Source organism: Pleurodeles waltl, chromosome 9 (genome assembly GCF_031143425.1).
Source record: "Pleurodeles waltl isolate 20211129_DDA chromosome 9, aPleWal1.hap1.20221129, whole genome shotgun sequence".
NCBI lineage: Eukaryota > Metazoa > Chordata > Amphibia > Caudata > Salamandridae > Pleurodeles > Pleurodeles waltl.
The window spans coordinates 1,058,270,062-1,058,287,346 of NC_090448.1; the positions used below are offsets into that span (position 1 = coordinate 1,058,270,062).

The 17,285-nt window shown below is 45.5% G+C and overlaps 1 protein-coding gene across 1 annotated transcript in view; it reads right to left on the minus strand.

Moving 5' to 3' along the window:
- Window positions 1–17,285, minus strand: part of KLHDC2 (kelch domain containing 2) — a 101,343-nt gene that overhangs the window by 36,300 nt on the left and 47,758 nt on the right. The window contains exons 7-10 of the mRNA XM_069208696.1: window positions 9,752–9,832; window positions 9,618–9,676; window positions 5,097–5,206; window positions 4,184–4,256 (exon numbers count right to left, since the gene is read on the minus strand). Of these exons, the coding sequence (XP_069064797.1) occupies window positions 4,184–4,256; window positions 5,097–5,206; window positions 9,618–9,676; window positions 9,752–9,832 (323 nt within the window). The remainder of the gene's footprint in view (window positions 1–4,183; window positions 4,257–5,096; window positions 5,207–9,617; window positions 9,677–9,751; window positions 9,833–17,285) is intronic.

The window sequence follows — 17,285 nt, forward strand, 5'->3', positions numbered from 1 at the left end:
TATTGCGTGTGAAATTGACATTGTTGAGTGTTGGCTTTTATTAGCCAGTCGTCCAAATATGGGAATACGTGCATGTGCTGTCTCCTTATCTGAGCTGCTAGTACTGCTAAGCATTTTGTGAATCCTCTGAGGGCTGTTGTTATCCCGAACGGTAGCACCTTGAATTGATAATGTTTGCCGTGAATTACAAACCTTAGGTATTTCCTGTGAGAAGGATGGATGGGTATGTGGAAATACGCATCCTTGAGATCCAGTGTTGTCATGTATTCTCCCTTTTTTAGTAAGGGAACTACGTCTTGAAGTGTTACCATGTGGAAGTGATCTGATTTGATGAAGAGATTCAGTGTTCTGAGGTCTAAGATAGGCCTTAACGTTTTGTCCTTTTTTGGAATGAGGAAATTTAGTGAGTAAACGCCTGTTCCTTTTGGTGATGAGCTTTATTGCTTGTTTTTGTAACAGTGCTTGGACCTCTATATGTAATAGGTCTAAGTGTTGTTGAGACAGTCTGTGCGTTTTTGGTGGCACATCTGGAGGGAATGTTGTGAATTCTATGCAATAACCATGTTGGATAATTGATAGGACCCATGTGTCTGTGGTAATATGTGTCCAATTGTGGTAGTATTTGGTTAGCCTCCCCCCACTGGTGACAAGTGTTGGAGTGTTGTGACATTGAAGTCACTGCTTGCTAGGGCTTGGTTTGGCGGGCTGGAATTTTCCCCTTCCTCTTTGGAATTGTCCTCTATAGGAACCACGAACCCCCCCCCCCCTTTGGGTTTTGTTTGGGAGGTGGAAGGTTCAGATGTTTGTTGCCGAAACCCCCCTCTAAATTGTGGTTTCCTAAAGGTGCCTCTGAATTGTGGGGAATAGAGCGCGCCCAGGGCTTTAGCCATGTCCGTGTCTTTTTTCATTTTTTCCAATGGCAGTATCTACTTCCGGCCCAAACAACTGTTGTTGGTTAAACAGCATATTTAATACCACCTGTTGAATTTCTGGTTTGAATCCAGAACTAAGCAGCCATGCATGCCTGCGAATGGTTACAGCCGTGTTGACAGTCCGTGCTGCTGTACATGCCAAGTCTAATGCGGACCTTATCTGATTTTTCGATATAGCCTGTTCCTCTTCAACTACTTGCTGGGCACGTTTTTGGTGTCCCTTGGGCAAGTGCTGTATGATGTCTTGCATCTCGTCCCAGTGTGTCCTGTCGTAGCGTGCAAGTAGGGCTTGCGAATTTGCAATTCACCATTGACTGGCTGCTTGTGATGCCACTTGCTTGCCTGCTGCGTCGAATTTCCGACTTTCTTTGTCAGGTGGTGGAGCATCCCCTGACGACTGAGAGTTTGCTCTTTTCCTTGCTGCTCCTACAACCACTGAGTCCGGTGTGAGCTGCTGCACTATAAAAAATGGGTCTGGTGGTTTGTATATCTTTTCGACCCTAGGCGTGATAGCTCTTCCTTTTACAGGCTCTTGGAAGACCTATTGTGCGTGCTTGAGCATGCCCGGTAGCATTGGCAGGCTTTGATAGGATGCGTGGGTGGATGCCAGAGTGTTAAAAAGGAAGTCGTCCTCCACTGGCTCAGTGTGCATTGCTACGTTGTGGAACGTAGCTTCCCTGGCTAGTACCTGCATATATGCAATACTGTCTTCTTGTGGTGACGGCTTGGTTGGATAACATTCTGGGCTGTTATCCGATATTGGTGGATCATATAAATCCCATGCATCAGCATCATCTTGGGTCATCCCAGTATGTGTGGGTGACTGCATTATTGGTGTTCCCACTGGTGACAATTGTGGGGAGTGCAGTGGGGTTGGTTGTGGTGAGACCTGTGGTATTGGTGACTTGTCTCTAACTACTTTGGCCTTTGGTTGCATTTCTGTTTCTTGAAATGCAAGTTTTCTTTTAGATTTGAGTGGAGGTAAAGTCTGAATCTTGCCAGTATCTTTTTGGATATGTAACCTCTGTTGTCTTTGGTCAGGCTCTTCCATATCCAACTCTTGCTCAAATCTATGTCTTTCCTTGAGTTGCATGGAAAGCCCTTGCTCTGCAGTGTATGAGCTTCTTTTCGGCTCAGAGGCCGCTTTTTACGGTACTGAAGTTTCTGATGTCATAGTCTTTTTCGGTTCAGAGGAGCTTTTACGGGGTTTGTTGGATTCGATCACTCGGTGTCAAAATCTTTTGGTGCCGGAATCTCGACCAGAGTTGGAAATCTTCGCCAACTCTTTGGCCTTTTTCGGTGCCGATGTCTGGTCACCTTCCTTTCGGTGGGTTAAGCCATGGCCTGCTGGCGGTGGCGTCCCTATGGCCTTAATTTTTTTGATGTGACCCTGAGTTTGGGACGGGCAGGTTTACTCACGGTTTGTTGCCCCGTCAAGGGTCGTTTCATCCGAGTCCGTCTCTTGGATGGAGATTCTTTCCTCCTCCTCGACGTCGAGCTGTTCTTTCGGTTTCAACGCCATTTGCAGTCTTCTTGCTCGATCTCTCAAGGGATTCTTGGATCGAAACGCTCGGCAAGCTTCACAAGTATCCTCTCTGTGTTCGGGTGACAAACACAGATTACAGACCCGGTGCTGGTCTGTATAAGGATACTTTGCGTGACACTTAGGACAGAAACGGAAGGGGGTCCGGTCCATTAGTCTGGGACGACGGGTGTGGTTGGGCCGACCAGGCCTCGCTGAAGAGTGGAAGCCCCAAAGGGCCACCGAAGCGGTCTTGATGTCGGTGCTGATACACTAACACTAAACCGGTACTGAGCGATAACAATACCGTCTAATTTTTCAATACTTTAGCTAACTTTCCCGATTCGAAATACGGAGCGAAGAGGAACATGTCCGAACCCAATGGCGGAAAGAAAACAATCTAAGATGGAGTCGACGCCCATGCGCAAAGGAGCCGAAAGGGAGGAGTCACACGGTCCCGTGACTCGAAAAGACTTCTTCGAAGAAAAACAACTTGTAACACTCCGAGCACAACACTAGATGGCAGGATAATGCACAGCATGTGTATCTGCAGCTACACATGCCATTGAACATTACAGAAAATGTACTGGGAAATGCACCATTTGTCATTAATTGTTTATAAACATTTTCTTGTTTGAATATCCACCGAAACAACAAGCTTGTTTCTTACACTTGCTTCGTTAACTGTTTTTACGCCCCACCACTTACAAATTCCACCAGGCACCACTAGAATTTGCATCTACAATTTATTCGAAAGGTTTGTTTAGGTTGTGACAATTAATTCCTGTATTAAGAGCACTTCCTTAATGGCCATAATCGAAAGGATGGTGAGCCATAATTATTCTGTGCTATCAATATGCCCAATATAGTTGTAAGTCATTGGTGGAAGGCACATACATCCTTAGGAAATGGTGTTCTGGAGAGTAAGAAAAACATAGGGCCTGATTACAACTTTGGAGGAGGTGTTAATCCATCCCAAAAGTGACGGATATACCACCAGCCGTATTACGAGTTCCATAGGATATAATGGACTTGTAATACGGCTGGTGGTATATCCGTCACTTTACTGTCACTTTTGGGACGGATTAACACCTCCTCCAAAGTTGTAATCAGGCCCATAGTGTTTAGTTTTTCCACAATGGACCTTTCAAATGATACAGAATGGAGTCATTCAACACACATCTCAACTCAGACGTACTGATGCCAATCCAGAACATAAAATAAATCATTCTGTATATCTGATTAAGGTTCTTGAGCGGAGGTCAGGTAAATCTAGTTTCAGTACAGCACCATGACCAGAGGAATAACCTGTATTAGTCCCTTGAAAGTGTAGTGGTGCAACCTCCTGAAATGTTATACAGATGAAAACTTTCACTTAACATAGCGCTGACCAAAGGCGGGACTGTCAGATAACCACCTCAGGCGAGTTTGTTAGATAAGTTTCAAAAATGACTATTGGGAATTTAAATACATCTAGTGGATTTGGGTGGGTCCCCTTCGTCTGCCAGCCACTCAAAAGCACTAAACTAGTACAGAAATGTTCAGCTTGTGAGCACTCCGGCAACCTATATTTTCAGTCATATCTAAACCTTACATAGTAAATCTTAGATAGCTCCCCTATAAGCAGAATACACATGAAAATGAAGAACTGTGGTATTTGCAGACATGTTGTGCCGAAGATTGCGGTCATTGAGCATGTAAAATAGTTGATAAAAAAGTCAGGTTTTACCTTGGTTTATCTGGATAAATGTTCGCATAGCAACTCCATTCATTCTTTGTAAGAGAATAAAGCCAGGCATCACCTAAAAATGAAACATTGCCATTAACAGTTAAAAATGTTGCATTCTTTACGTGCTAAAGCTTCTACAATTTCCTTAATTAACAATTCGATCACGAAAATCAACAAAAAAAACATTAACACTCCTTCGTGAATTGTATTTACTGCTTAATATAAACCAACTTTTTATTTAACTGATGCCAATCATAAAGATGAATATAGTTTTCACAGTACATTTCATCTGCTAACAACAAAGCAGGTAACAGCCTGGCTCACTAGCACTGTAGAGCAGGAAGTCCCCCGCAGACACAGCACACTCATGCCAAGTCAAACATAAAGATAAGTTCGGAAACCTACCAATCCACATCATAGAGCAACACTTAGGTTGTGAAGAACACAAAGGTCGTGTGAGAAGCACACGAATTCCACTACAAGGGTAAGAAAATCTATGCCGAAAAATTGCATTTACAAAAATAATACATGATAAAAACACCGAGCGTCTAATAAGTAACGTGTGTATAAACAATGTACACTACTTTGATGTTGCCATTTTTTTTTCAAATGCACATTGTTCAAGGTGAAAAACTGAGCAGAAGGTAAGGATGGTTTTAGATTGGTGTCTAGAGGTACATCTCAGAAAATTCTTGACAGGAACAACATTTGCGTTAATAAACCGTGTAAATTAGTGTTAGATAGCTTACACACTTGGTGTCCATAGGGAATATTATTGTTACATAACCAGCGATTGCAACGGCACAGGCTCTTCTTAACTATTCTGTTCAATAAGTGGCGTGGTTAATTGTGCGGCCGATTCCATGACCTCTACTGCAAATAGGCAAGTTTAGTCAAACTAGTGTTTACTTACTTAGTGGCTGTTTATCAGTAGTGAATCCTCCAAAGAGAAAAAGGCAGTCAGAAGAAATTCTGGTTAAAGAATGCCACGATCGTCCCACCGGGCAGATACCCTGTGTTTTTCTAGGAAAAAAAAGCAACACATCAAGTAACTAATTTTTAAGTAGAAACTGATCCTATCCATGTGACCAGTTCAGATAAGCTGCTATTGAAATATTTCAAGTATGTGAGGTGAATTTCTTGCATGTTAACCACAAAGTACCATAAAATAATTTACTACACAATTCCATCCAAATTAAAACAAACCCCATTTTTAAATAAATGCATATTAGTATGCAACCAAATGACAAAACTTCATGTTTCAAACTCACTTGTATACCTCTGCTGCACCAACTACTTCCATGACTCTAACTCACTGTCTCGAAGATTGCACAAAACTGGGGCCTTGGCACAAATCTCATCGGGAGCATTTCAAGGTCTTCATGTGTTTGCTGGCTTCACAATGGTTCAATTATAATTTTTAGAGATGCATTTTGCGAAATGTGATCTTTTTCATGGAAAGTGCATAGAGTGGGTTAAGGATAGGGTATCTGGTGCCTTGCTCAAATTCAGGGAGTGAGACATCTAGTTCGGAACTCTCTAAAGTGTCTGCAATTGGGTAACCCCGTTTAGACAATGTTGCAGTTGAAATCACACAATAACCACGACCTCCTGAGTTTTGCCCAACTGTTTGACTAAAGGAGCAGAAGACCCCACCTGAGCACAAGCACACCAAATTGTAACTGTATTCGTCAGATGACATAATTAACCTGTGTAATGAAACGTTGTGGTGCAGGGGTGCCTGGGCAGAAGGAACAGGACTACTTAAAAGATACGACATTTAGTGTTTAGTGCACTAGTATCAAATTGTTTATGCCACATTCCGAGGTGTCACTTTCCTTTTTCCAAACGTAGATATAATTCCAGCACACTGAAATTTTGCCCTGACTCTATGATCTGCATTCCAGTCGAAAGAGGATTAGTATCATCTGGAATTGGGGGTGGTGGAGGTGCGTGAAGCATGATTATGTGGGTCAATTGGTAAATATAAACGTGGAAACGTAATAAGTAGGCAGAATTACGTGATCTGGCTGACGACGGTGCTAGAAAGTATACCCTGGCCACTAAGAGAAGGCTGTATGACATTGGAGACGAAGCAAGTAAGCGGTTAGCGTGGCTGGACAGGCGAGACCAAGAACAGCAGGAGAATGCAAGATAGTGGAGGACAAGATGGTCGAGCTCAGAAATAGCGTAGGCCTTTGCCTCCTACTACGAGAGTTTAAACACCACTAGGTCTCTTATGACAGACAAAGACTGTGACGACCTTCTCAAAGATGTGGCCTTTGTGTCCCTTATAGAGGAAGAGCAGGAGACTCTGGAGGGAGATCTGATGGCAGAGGAGGTAGGAGGGGCGCTCAGGACTTTGTAATCTGGGAAGGCTGCGCGCCAAAACGGGCTTTCACTGCAGATCTTTAAAGAGCTGGTGAGTAAAGTGGCCCCACATCTCACCACAATGTACCAGGAGGCACTGATAAACCAACAACTTCCGGTTGATCAAATAACAGCAACAATCATGGCCATACACAAGGCAGGGAAGCCAGTGACGGCATGCGTATCCTATAGACCTATATCCTTGTTGAATGTGGAGGCAAAGGTGTTAGCTAAAGTTATAGCAACCCGGTTGCTGACAGTAGTCGCCTCTATAGTTCATTCTGAGCAATCAGGTTTTATGCCCAGTAGAAGCACCTAGCTTAATATCTGTCACTTATACGGAGTGCTCCACATGACCAAGCTTCTGGGGGCACCCAGACAGCCCTCTTGGCTGTAGATGCCAAAATGGCATTAGATTGTCTAGAGCGGGGATACATGTTTGCAACACTTCGGAAGATGGGATTTGGTCCGCAGTTTTGTGAATGGGTCAAACTGCTTTGCCAGAAACCACTGGCGAGAGTGAGAGTAAATGGAACGGCTTTTCGGACCTTCGGGTTATAGAGGGGAACAAGACAGGGATGTCCGCTTTACCGTATCCTCTTGGCGCTGCCCCTAGAGCTGCTTGCAGCCTGGATCCGACAGAACCCCTTGGTCTGGGAAATTCTGGGACGGGGTGTGTGTGGAGGGAGGAGGGATGATTGGGGGGCGCATTTCCCTATACGCAGACTATGTGTTACTATATGTCATGGACCTAGCTCTCTCCATAGACTTCTGTAAATCTTCCACATTTCTGAAGAACACGCAGGGTTACTGTATAAACTGGGATAAGTCAGTGCTTTACCCTCTAGCAGCAGGGACCCCCAGTCTACTTCCCCATATCACCATTCCAGTTGCACCGCTGGTTTTAAATACCTTAGGATATACATAACGCGAGACACGCAAGAATTCCTCCAGAGGAATTTGGTCCCGCAGCTTGACAGGTTAACGAGGGATGCAGGGCACTGGCGGCAACTGCAGCTAACACTCATGGGCAGAGCGGCTTTGTATAAGATGATGACCCTGCCCTGGCTATTGTATGTGTTTCAGAACACACCAGTGGCAATCCCAGTGGGGGTCTTCTGGAAAATTGACCAGGTCCTCAGATTTATGCTATGGGCAGGAGGACTCCCACGTATAGCGTTGAGGAAGCTCCATGGGGGAGAATTACAAGGTAGGGCTTGAGATCCCAGATGCCAGACTGTACTACTGGGCGACCCAGCTGGTGGCAATTAATGAGTGGGCATTGCGAAACCTACGGAACTGGCCTATAGGGTAGACAGAGAAGCAATGGGCATCATGGGTTACAAGAGGGTTCTATACCGCCAGCGAGGTGTCCAAAATTTGCCGACCAATACAATGGCAGTGGTGCGGGCCAGAAGAGATGCAAATCGCTACCTGGGTGAAGGGGAGATCCTGTACACATGCACCCCACTTTGGACCAGCGATCACTTGAAGGAAGTGAGTGCAATGAAAGGTTTTTCCAGATAGGCTTTGCTAGGGACAGAACACCTAGGTGACGTTTGGAGAGACAATGCCTTGATACCCTTTGAGGGTCTGTGGACGGAATTTGATATGCAAGAGACTGAACGATACAGGTATTTGCGACTGGGCCACGTGCTCCGTAGACACCTCTGAGAGGGAGCAAATCAGGGAAATGACACTACTGGAGGACAGGGTCCTCACAGAGCCGATACTGGAGAAGGCAATCTCAACAATTTATAAGAAACTGACAAATAACTCCCCTGCTCCAAATAGGCGGTTGAGAATGGCGTAGGAAGAGGATGTAGGCTCCATGGATGATGATGAATGGGTGGACGCCCTTAAAAGTGGCAAGGAAATTACAATTCAAACCCGATTTCGCCTGGTGCACCTTTGGATTTTACATAGGTCATACCTCTCCCGGATGCAGTTGCAGCGGATGGGATGATCCCAGTCAGAAATATGTGTGAGGGGGTGCGGGATGACGGGGACATTCTTTCACATTCCATGGGCTTGCCCTAGGATACATTTGTGTTGGAGTGAATTGGTGAATGAAATGTCGCGATTTATAGGCGGTACAGTCCAGCAGGGCCCTGGGTGGTTACTCCTGTCTATTCCCGGGGATAATAAATGAACAAAATATCAAAGCATATGGCTACATTTAGCAGCAGTGGTGGCTAAGAGAAATGTGGCCAGGGCGTGGGGGGGCCTCACACCGACCTGGAGTGGAGGAATGGGTTGCAGATATGAACTGTTGTTGTAGAATGGAAAGGGTAGTTTACCAAAGCAGGGGCTGTCCCAAGAAATGGGAGTAGGCATGGGGCCAGTGGAATGCCACCCAGGGCGTGTGAAAAGAGGGGTGGGAAGAGAGGAAGTGGGTGAGGCCCGAAAAGGGGGGGGCGAGACCGGAGCAGCTAGCTTGGGCGAGATGGTGGGGAAAGGAAATGAGGCATGGCTGATCCTTCTTAGATTGGTCCAGAGAAGGTTTTGTGTTCAGTCGCACCCGTTCACAAGACATAATTTCATGTCTCCGAAGTGTATACTGTGTGGCACGCGGTGTATAATAAAATGAATTTAAAAAAGAAAAAAAAAGAAGACTTGTCTTCAGCAGACACTGATCAACTTTAACAGTTTTATATAGTTATCCTAACTGTACCAGAAAAAATACAGAAAACGCAGTGATAAAAGGAAATGAAAATGAATAGCAAATGAAAGAGAATGAGGTAGGAGGAAATGAAAGTAAAAGGAAGTGCAAAAAGGGGATATAAAGAAGAATTTGAAAAAAAAAATCACTGCAATAATGATGTCAGCCTGACATAAAAATATCAACAAACAATAGAGCAGAATAGAAAGAGTGGGCCATAAAGGAGGAACAAAATACCCTGAGAAAAAAACAATTGTTTTCACTAGCTTCTCAGTATGAGGCAATTTAGGTATCTCCTCCAAATATTAAAACAAACATTCACACAATACAAAAGTATAATCTAAATTGCATGCTTTATACCATTGGCCTATGTGTGACTTGTTTTTAGCAAACATTACTCACACTTCACTCCACTCCCAGGTGTCAAAATTAAGGTAATACAGATCATTCAGTCTAGAATCCTGAAAGAAAAGAAAATAGTTAATAAAAGCAAGCACAAGCAGATGATATAGTTAAATAATCAAACAAACACTCACTTGATATCGCCCTCCAAAAACATATCCTCTGTTTCCAACCGCAGCACAGGCATGTGCTGCTCGGGGGGATGGGGATTTACCCTGCAGTGAAGAAATACCAAAATAAACTGAAATTAGGTGTTGTGCAATATTAATACCTATGTGTCAATTATGTACAGTCAAGATGGCAATGCAATGGACCACATGTTGACTGGTCATTTCGACTGAGAGGACACCGTAATTTATATGGCAGAATTACAAAACTTAGTTGAAATGTTTTTTTCTTTTTTACTCAACCATAACACAAAATAAAAAGCTAACAAAAGGATTTAAGCCCTTGCAGACAATACAGCTCTTTAGAAAATGGAGGGTACAGCAATGAATCTAAAAGCTTACTTCCCTCACCTCATTTAAACAGACCCACACAAAACCAGTGATAATATACTAATTAGTGTTCCTTTGCATTAGTGGAAGTTTATAGCTAGCAACTCCCCTGCTAATTTCCTTTCCCCTGTGCAGGAGCAGGTATCTGCAAACAATTTTTTAACCTGTCCAAAACGTAGAACATCAATCATGCTTACTTTGATATAAATATTAACCATAACTATTCTTGGGCAAAGGAACATATATTTCGTCTACCACTAATAATCTGCAAAAATATAAAAAAATGTCTTACTTTGGAAAATTACAACTTAGTCTGAATGACCGACTACTATGAACACTTGCTACAATCAATACAAAGCTGATCACAACAGCTTAATCTTCCTTCATACGAAGTGGATAAGGATGGCCCAGCTTAGATTCAATACATCTTTAATCTATGCTCTTTAGCTCCAATGTGTAGCAATCAACAATAAGTGCACCCACATAAATGTGAACTGCATGGAAAAAACTTTGAATTTAGAGGAAATGCAGAGGACAAACATCAAAGGCTACGCCAGTGGTCCTCTTGCGAATGCTACCAATACATTTTAAAATAAAAAATATTCTTCCCCTTCTAACAGCTGTGATCATTTTATTTATCTAGCTGTCTGAGCTTGAACTTTCAGGGGCACACACGACAAATTAACTCTATTAAAGTGTCCGAGAAAACTAGATAATGTATGGTGTTTTTCTCGGCAGCAGCATAAATGGGAGGAGGGCAGACATTAACCTACCTATATTTTGTTTCATTTGGCCTGACAGTGCAACTGAAACCTGACCTTTTAACTTACACCAGTATTCTTTTATGGTTCTCCACACAAATACATATCTTTTTTCCATGCTACATACTTGTAATGCTTCACATTACCATATTACATCCCTTTAAGGCCAGACCTAATGGCATTGCCAATGCTTGTGCTTCTTAAGGCAATAAGGTCTACTAACTTGCTGTCACAACAACAAAACAGGTCATCACAACTAATTAATTCTGCTTCCACTTGTGACCGATGCAGAAATCATGCCACAACCAATTCTGATGCCTACAGCCCAGTCACAATTCTGTTGGGCCTTTAAGCACAGCTAAGCTGGGCCTTTTGTCTTTTGCTCTTATTTTTTAACTAGATCATAGCTTGAATGTTGTCTCTAACACCTTTGATTCTTTCCAGGACAAGTAACATTTATGAACAACCTGTATAAATAAACACTCCAACCGTGGAGTGGGTGGAGTCATTTACATGGAAACGCTCCCACAACATTTGAAAAAAACCTACACCAGAGAAGCATTCAGAGGAAATTAGACGAGATAACTAGGGCACCCTTTAGTCTACCTTGGTATTAATTATATTGTCTTTTCAAACACTAGTGTAATGGCCACATCCAATGAGGTGTCCAAGGAATACGGCTCATAAAAAAACACCATCAGACCCAGTAGGCACATCATCGACCCTGTTGTCTTCCAAAGGCAGACTGAAAAACTGTAATTCATTTCTGCAATTTGCAGCAGGGGTTTTTCAAAAGGAATATTTTATGTCACTAGTGACATGCCCATATAGGCGCCACCTCAGAGCATCTGTTTCTTTTCATGACCTTTGTGCGGCAGAAGCATGGAGCACAGAAGTATGCTAGTGTACTGGTGTGCAAGCATTAAGGGCCTCAGAAGGGCTACCCTTTGCAGAAAAGTTTATTAGAGAGGGGAGGATGGGCGGTCGGTAAGTAATCTGCAGCTAGATAGTCTCTCTACCAAATAAAGCACTACCAAAGGTATGTAACTTGTTCATCTGTTAGAGATTTCTAGCCACAGATTCCTTACCTTAGAATAGATACCCAAGCAATACCTCCCTGTAGGTGGGATTGCAAACTAACTTGACCAAGCTCTGCAGGACTGAGCAGGCAAAGAGCTCTTCAAAACAGACCTGATTGTGCAGGCAGTAAACATGTGCAAAGATACCCATGTTACAGCTTTGGTAATGTCCAGGACTGTAACTTCGCCTAAAGCAGTGGTCGCAGCCTTGGCTCTGGTGAAACGAGCACACAAGCCTTCAAGGGGTTGCTTTTTGGCCTGTGTGCGGCAGATTTTAATGCAGAGCATAAGGCACAGTGAGATGGTCTGTTTCTGCATCACTTTTCCTTTTTGCTCCAAATGAATATCTGATTATCCACCCCAAACTCCCAGTTATGATCAATGTAGAACAACACTCTTTTCGGGTCCAGATGGTGGAGTCTCTCCTTTTCTTTGGAAGGGTGAGGTGGAGCAGAAGGCAGGCAAGGTGATATTCTGACCCACATGAAAAGGTGTAACTACTTTTGGAAGAAAGGAGGCACAAGTTCTCAAGTACCAGCTTGTCTAGGTAGAATGTCGTGTAGAGAGGGTGCACAGAAAGAGCTTGCGGCTCACTGACCATCCAGGTCGATGTTATGGCCACAAAAAAGTATTTTTGCTCCTGAGTAAACTAAGACAGTTTTATACAAGCTTAAAGAGCACACATCAGAAATGTCATGACCAGACTGCTGTGACATTGGAGGGAGGATGATGAATAGCTGTGAAGGGACAGAGTGCGGACATTTCTTTAAAGATCGAGTTACAACATGATATTTGAAAAGAGAAGGTTGGTCAGACAACCACAAGAAAGACAAAATGGCTGAAAGGTAACCTTTTCCAGTATCCAATGAAAAGCCTTGCTGGGCCAGGGAAAGAAAGATCAACAAAGCCTGGGACAGGAGTGTAGAAAGGGGATCAATATCTTTGGAGGAACACCAAGTCACACACTTCTCCCAATGGCAGGTGAATACTGACTTGGCTGAGGGACACCTGAGTGCCAGAATGACATCACAAACTTTGGGAAGAAAGTTAAACACTGTCAACTGCTGCCGCTCAATCTGCAAACATTAAGGCACAGTATGTGCCGGTTCGGTTGCAGGCCTCTGCCCTGTTGATGTGACAATAGATCCTCCTTAATGGTCAGACTGATCAGAGGACAGATGCTCAGGAATTCGGGATACCATACTCTCTGTGCCCAATCCAGCGCCACAAGAACGACCTGGGCCCGGTCATTCCTGAACGTCTTGAGAACTCTGAGCAGGAGTAGTATCGGCAGAAATGTGTACAGGAGGCTGTAGTTCCTTTTGAGACGAAAAGCGTCTCAGAGAGAGTGGCTTTGGAAACTCCAGCGCGCAGAAGTGCTGACATGCGTGTTTCTCGGTGGTGGCGAATAGATCTAACCAAGGTTCTACCCAGTCTTGCAAGAGACCAGGCACCGTCTCCTGATGAAGACACCATTTGTGATCTGCTATGCATCAATGTTGAGTTAGCCTACTCGTAAGTTCAGAGAGCCCGTCAGATGTTGATCTACCAGGGAAATGCCCCGACGTTCCATTCATGTCCAAAAATGCATACCCTCTTGACATAGGGTCCACAACCCTACCCCACCCTGTTTGCTGTAGTATCACATGGTGGTGGTGGTGTCCGACTACTAGCACTAGCCTCCCATTTTTCGAAGAAAGGCTTTCTAAGACAGTTGCATCGCTCTCAGCTCCAGCAAGCTAATGTGAAGCTGTGACCGCCTGAGACCAGAGACCGCTGATCTCCACCGCTCCCAGATGGCTTCCCCAGCCCAGGAGTGATGCACCTGTCACCACAGGCAGCTCTGGTTAGGGAAGGCAGAGGGGTCTGCAGCTGACGCAAAAGCAGCTCGCCAGCCACCACGCAGGTCTTCTGCATTTCACTCTGATGTCTGGAACAGGTTAGAGAGATTCCCCTCATGCTGTGCCCACCAGGAGTTCAGGTTCCACTGTAGAACTTGCTTATGCCAACAGGCATGCGTAAACAGAAGGACACAGGAGGCCTTGAAACCCAAAAGCCTCAGAGTCAGTCTCACTGAAATCCAGGATAGAGGCTGAAACACTGGAATCATACCCCACATATACTGGACTCACTGAGCTGGACTTTGCACTGTGTCTACAACAGCTTTGATGAAAGGGAGTGTCCGAGAGGGAGTCAGGTGTGACTTTGGATGTTTATAGTGAAGCCCAGCGAGTGCAGGAGGTCCACCGTAGTCTGGTGGTGGGAGACGACCACCTGGGGTAAGACCGCCTTCAACAGCCAGTTGTTGTGGTAGGAGTAGACTGGAAGCCCTGACCTTTGCAGGTGTGCAGCGACCATCGAAATTTTCTTGGTAAACACTCGAGGGGCACTGGTAAGGCCAAAGGGAAACCCAGCAAACTGATAATGCTTGTGGCCTACAGTCATGCAAGTCCAGCAGTACCATCCAGTGTTAAGGGTTGAGGCCAGACAGAACCTGAGCCAATGTGAGCATCTTGAACTTCTGTTTTTTTTGTTTTAGGAAGAAGTTGAGAGGGCACAGGTCTAGAATACAGGAGAGGGCTTTGTCCTTTTTGGGCAACAGAAAGCAGCGGGAATAGCAACCGCAACCTACTTCTGAATCATCTTTGGCTAAAAGAGTTGGTACTTCCTGACAGAGCAGAGGTAATCCTCTGTCAGCCAGTTGAAAGACCGTGGCATGGGCTGTAGACGTTCCAAAACGGGGATGGAGTAATCCTGCTGAATGATCCAGAGTCCCAACTTGTCCGATTTTCCGTTCAGCCAGTGGAGCAGGTGATGGCAGATCCTGCCCCCAAACCCCACTGGGAGCCTATGATGATATGAGGGCAACTAAAGAGATTTGTAGGCTGCGGGGGGAGGAGGGTGGCAGGCTGGGTCGTCCTCTGGATGGTGGTCCCACGTGGGAACTGCGTCAGCAGCCACAAAAAGACTGGCAAGCCTGTTGACCTTGGTGGCTGGGCAGGAAAGGACATGGTTGGTGGCACCTACTGTAGCCATGGAAGAGGTGAGAAGCAAATTGCGGTTGGCGGGGGCCCTAAGAGAAGCCTATTGACCTGGCAGTAGCCTGACTGTCCTTAAAATGCCCCAGCACTGAGTCAGATTTTTCGCCAAAGAGGCAGCAGCCATCAAAGGGCACATCCATAAGGAAAGTTTGGACATCCACCCGAAAATCCAGTGATTCTCAACCAGGCGTGGCGTCTTAGAGTGCCACCAAGGATGCAAATGATCTGCATAGCGAGCCGGTTGTGTCCAGTACACAGTGAACAGAGCTGCATTCTTGCTATCTGCAATCATATGTGACACTATCACTCGGGACTCGTCTGAAACCATGGGTATCACTTGCACAACCAAAGCCCAAACTGTGTGGATTTAATCGGCCCAAAAGGCATTAGGGGGGTTATTACAACTTTGGAGTGAAAGTTTTCATCTGTATAACATTTCAGGAGGTTGCACCACTACACTTTCAAGGGACTAATACAGGTTATTCCTCTGGTCATGGTGCTGTACTGAAACTAGATTTACCTGACCTCCGCTCAAGAACCTTAATCAGATATACAGAATGATTTATTTTATGTTCTGGATTGGCATCAGTACGTCTGAGTTGAGATGTGTGTTGAATGGCTCCATTCTGTATCATTTGAAAGGTCCATTGTGGAAAAACTAAACACTATGGGCCTGATTACAACTTTGGAGGAGGTGTTAATCTGTCCCAAAAGTGACGGTAAAGTGACGGATATACCACCAGCCGTATTACGAGTCCATTATATCCTATGGAACTCGTAATACGGCTGGTGGTATATCCGTCACATTTGGGACAGATTAACACCTCCTCCAAAGTTGTAACCCCCTAAGTGTCCACTGATCACCGTGCTCTGCTGGCGGAAGAGAACATCCTCTTGACAAAGGTATGCAGCCTTGTGGATTCACCATCAGGTGCTCGGTGAGGAAACTGGGGTTCCCAGGAGCGTGGTTATGGTGATTGACAATTGTCCTGTGCAGGATTTGGACCAGGCCCCAAGGAGGACATCTGTAAGGGCTTCATTAAATGGGAATAAGAGTTTAGAGGGGGAACTCAACTCCCAGCTGAAGAACCTTCATCAAGATGTTAGTCTTGACTGCCACTGAGGACAGCTGAAGGTCCAGGATCTCAGCCTTCACCAACACAATCGCTCTGCCTAGTGAGTCAGTCGTGTCCAGCCCCCAACAAAGGGTGAACTTTGCTGCATCCCGCCCATCAGCAATTGCTTAAGCAAGTATGCCTTGGGCCTTCTCCGATACTACAGACAGCACTTGTGCAACACAGTTCCACACAATGTGGGCATATATGCCCAAAAGTCATGCGGTGTTCACTGACCACAGTGCTAGGCTAGCGGAAGAGAATGTCCTCTTGCCAAAGGTGCCCAGCCTCTTGGATTCTCCATCCGGTAGAGGGGTAGGGAATGCACCATGGCGGACTCTAGAGGTGGAGGCTTGGACTACCAAGCTCTCCTGAGTGGGGTGCAGGTTAAGGAAAACGGTGCCCCCTAGGAGCCAGGCAATGTTGGTGGGCAATTGTCCTGTGCACAGGAGCCCCTGGGCAGGGCTTGGGCCAGGCTCCAAGTAAGACATCCATAAATGGGAGAAGAGGTTCAGAGGGAGCACTCCCGGCTGAAGCACCTCTGTCAAGACGCTTGTCTTGACTGCTACCGAGGTCAGCTGAAGGTCCAGGACTTCAGAGACCCTCTGCACCACCATGAAAAAGGAAGCCCCTTCTGGCGTAGAGGGAGAGACCAAGTCACTGTCTAGTGAGGTATCCCATCCACTGGCACCCACCAGTTCCTCGTTACCCGTTGTTCTTGGGTCCAACAAGGGGGTGAGAGTAACTATAAGGATCTGAGACCCCTCCCAATCATCTCCCTTTCCAGGCCTGTCAAAAGATAAAGGCACTGACTGACTCAGAGGACATGGCCCCAGAAATGGCACTGGGTGATGCCCATCCAGCTCTGTATCAGAGTCGGGAATGACAATGGGGCCAGCCCTGCCACCGGCAGTGCCCAGAAGAACACCACTGGAGCGGGCTCTTAGGAAGGCTGTGGTCTAGCAGGAGGAGCAGCTCTGGATCCTGGGGGCCAACAGCGGGCGAGCCCGCCAGTGGCAATCCAGTGGGGCTCAAAGGTGCTCCACAGGGCCAGACTGCTCCAATATGATGTGCATGGCCTCATAAAACTGCTTGAGTTGAGCGGGGATGACTCGAGCTCTGGGAGGCACAGGCTCTGCAGTGGACATGTAGGAGCGAGGCCTTGATTTGCTAAG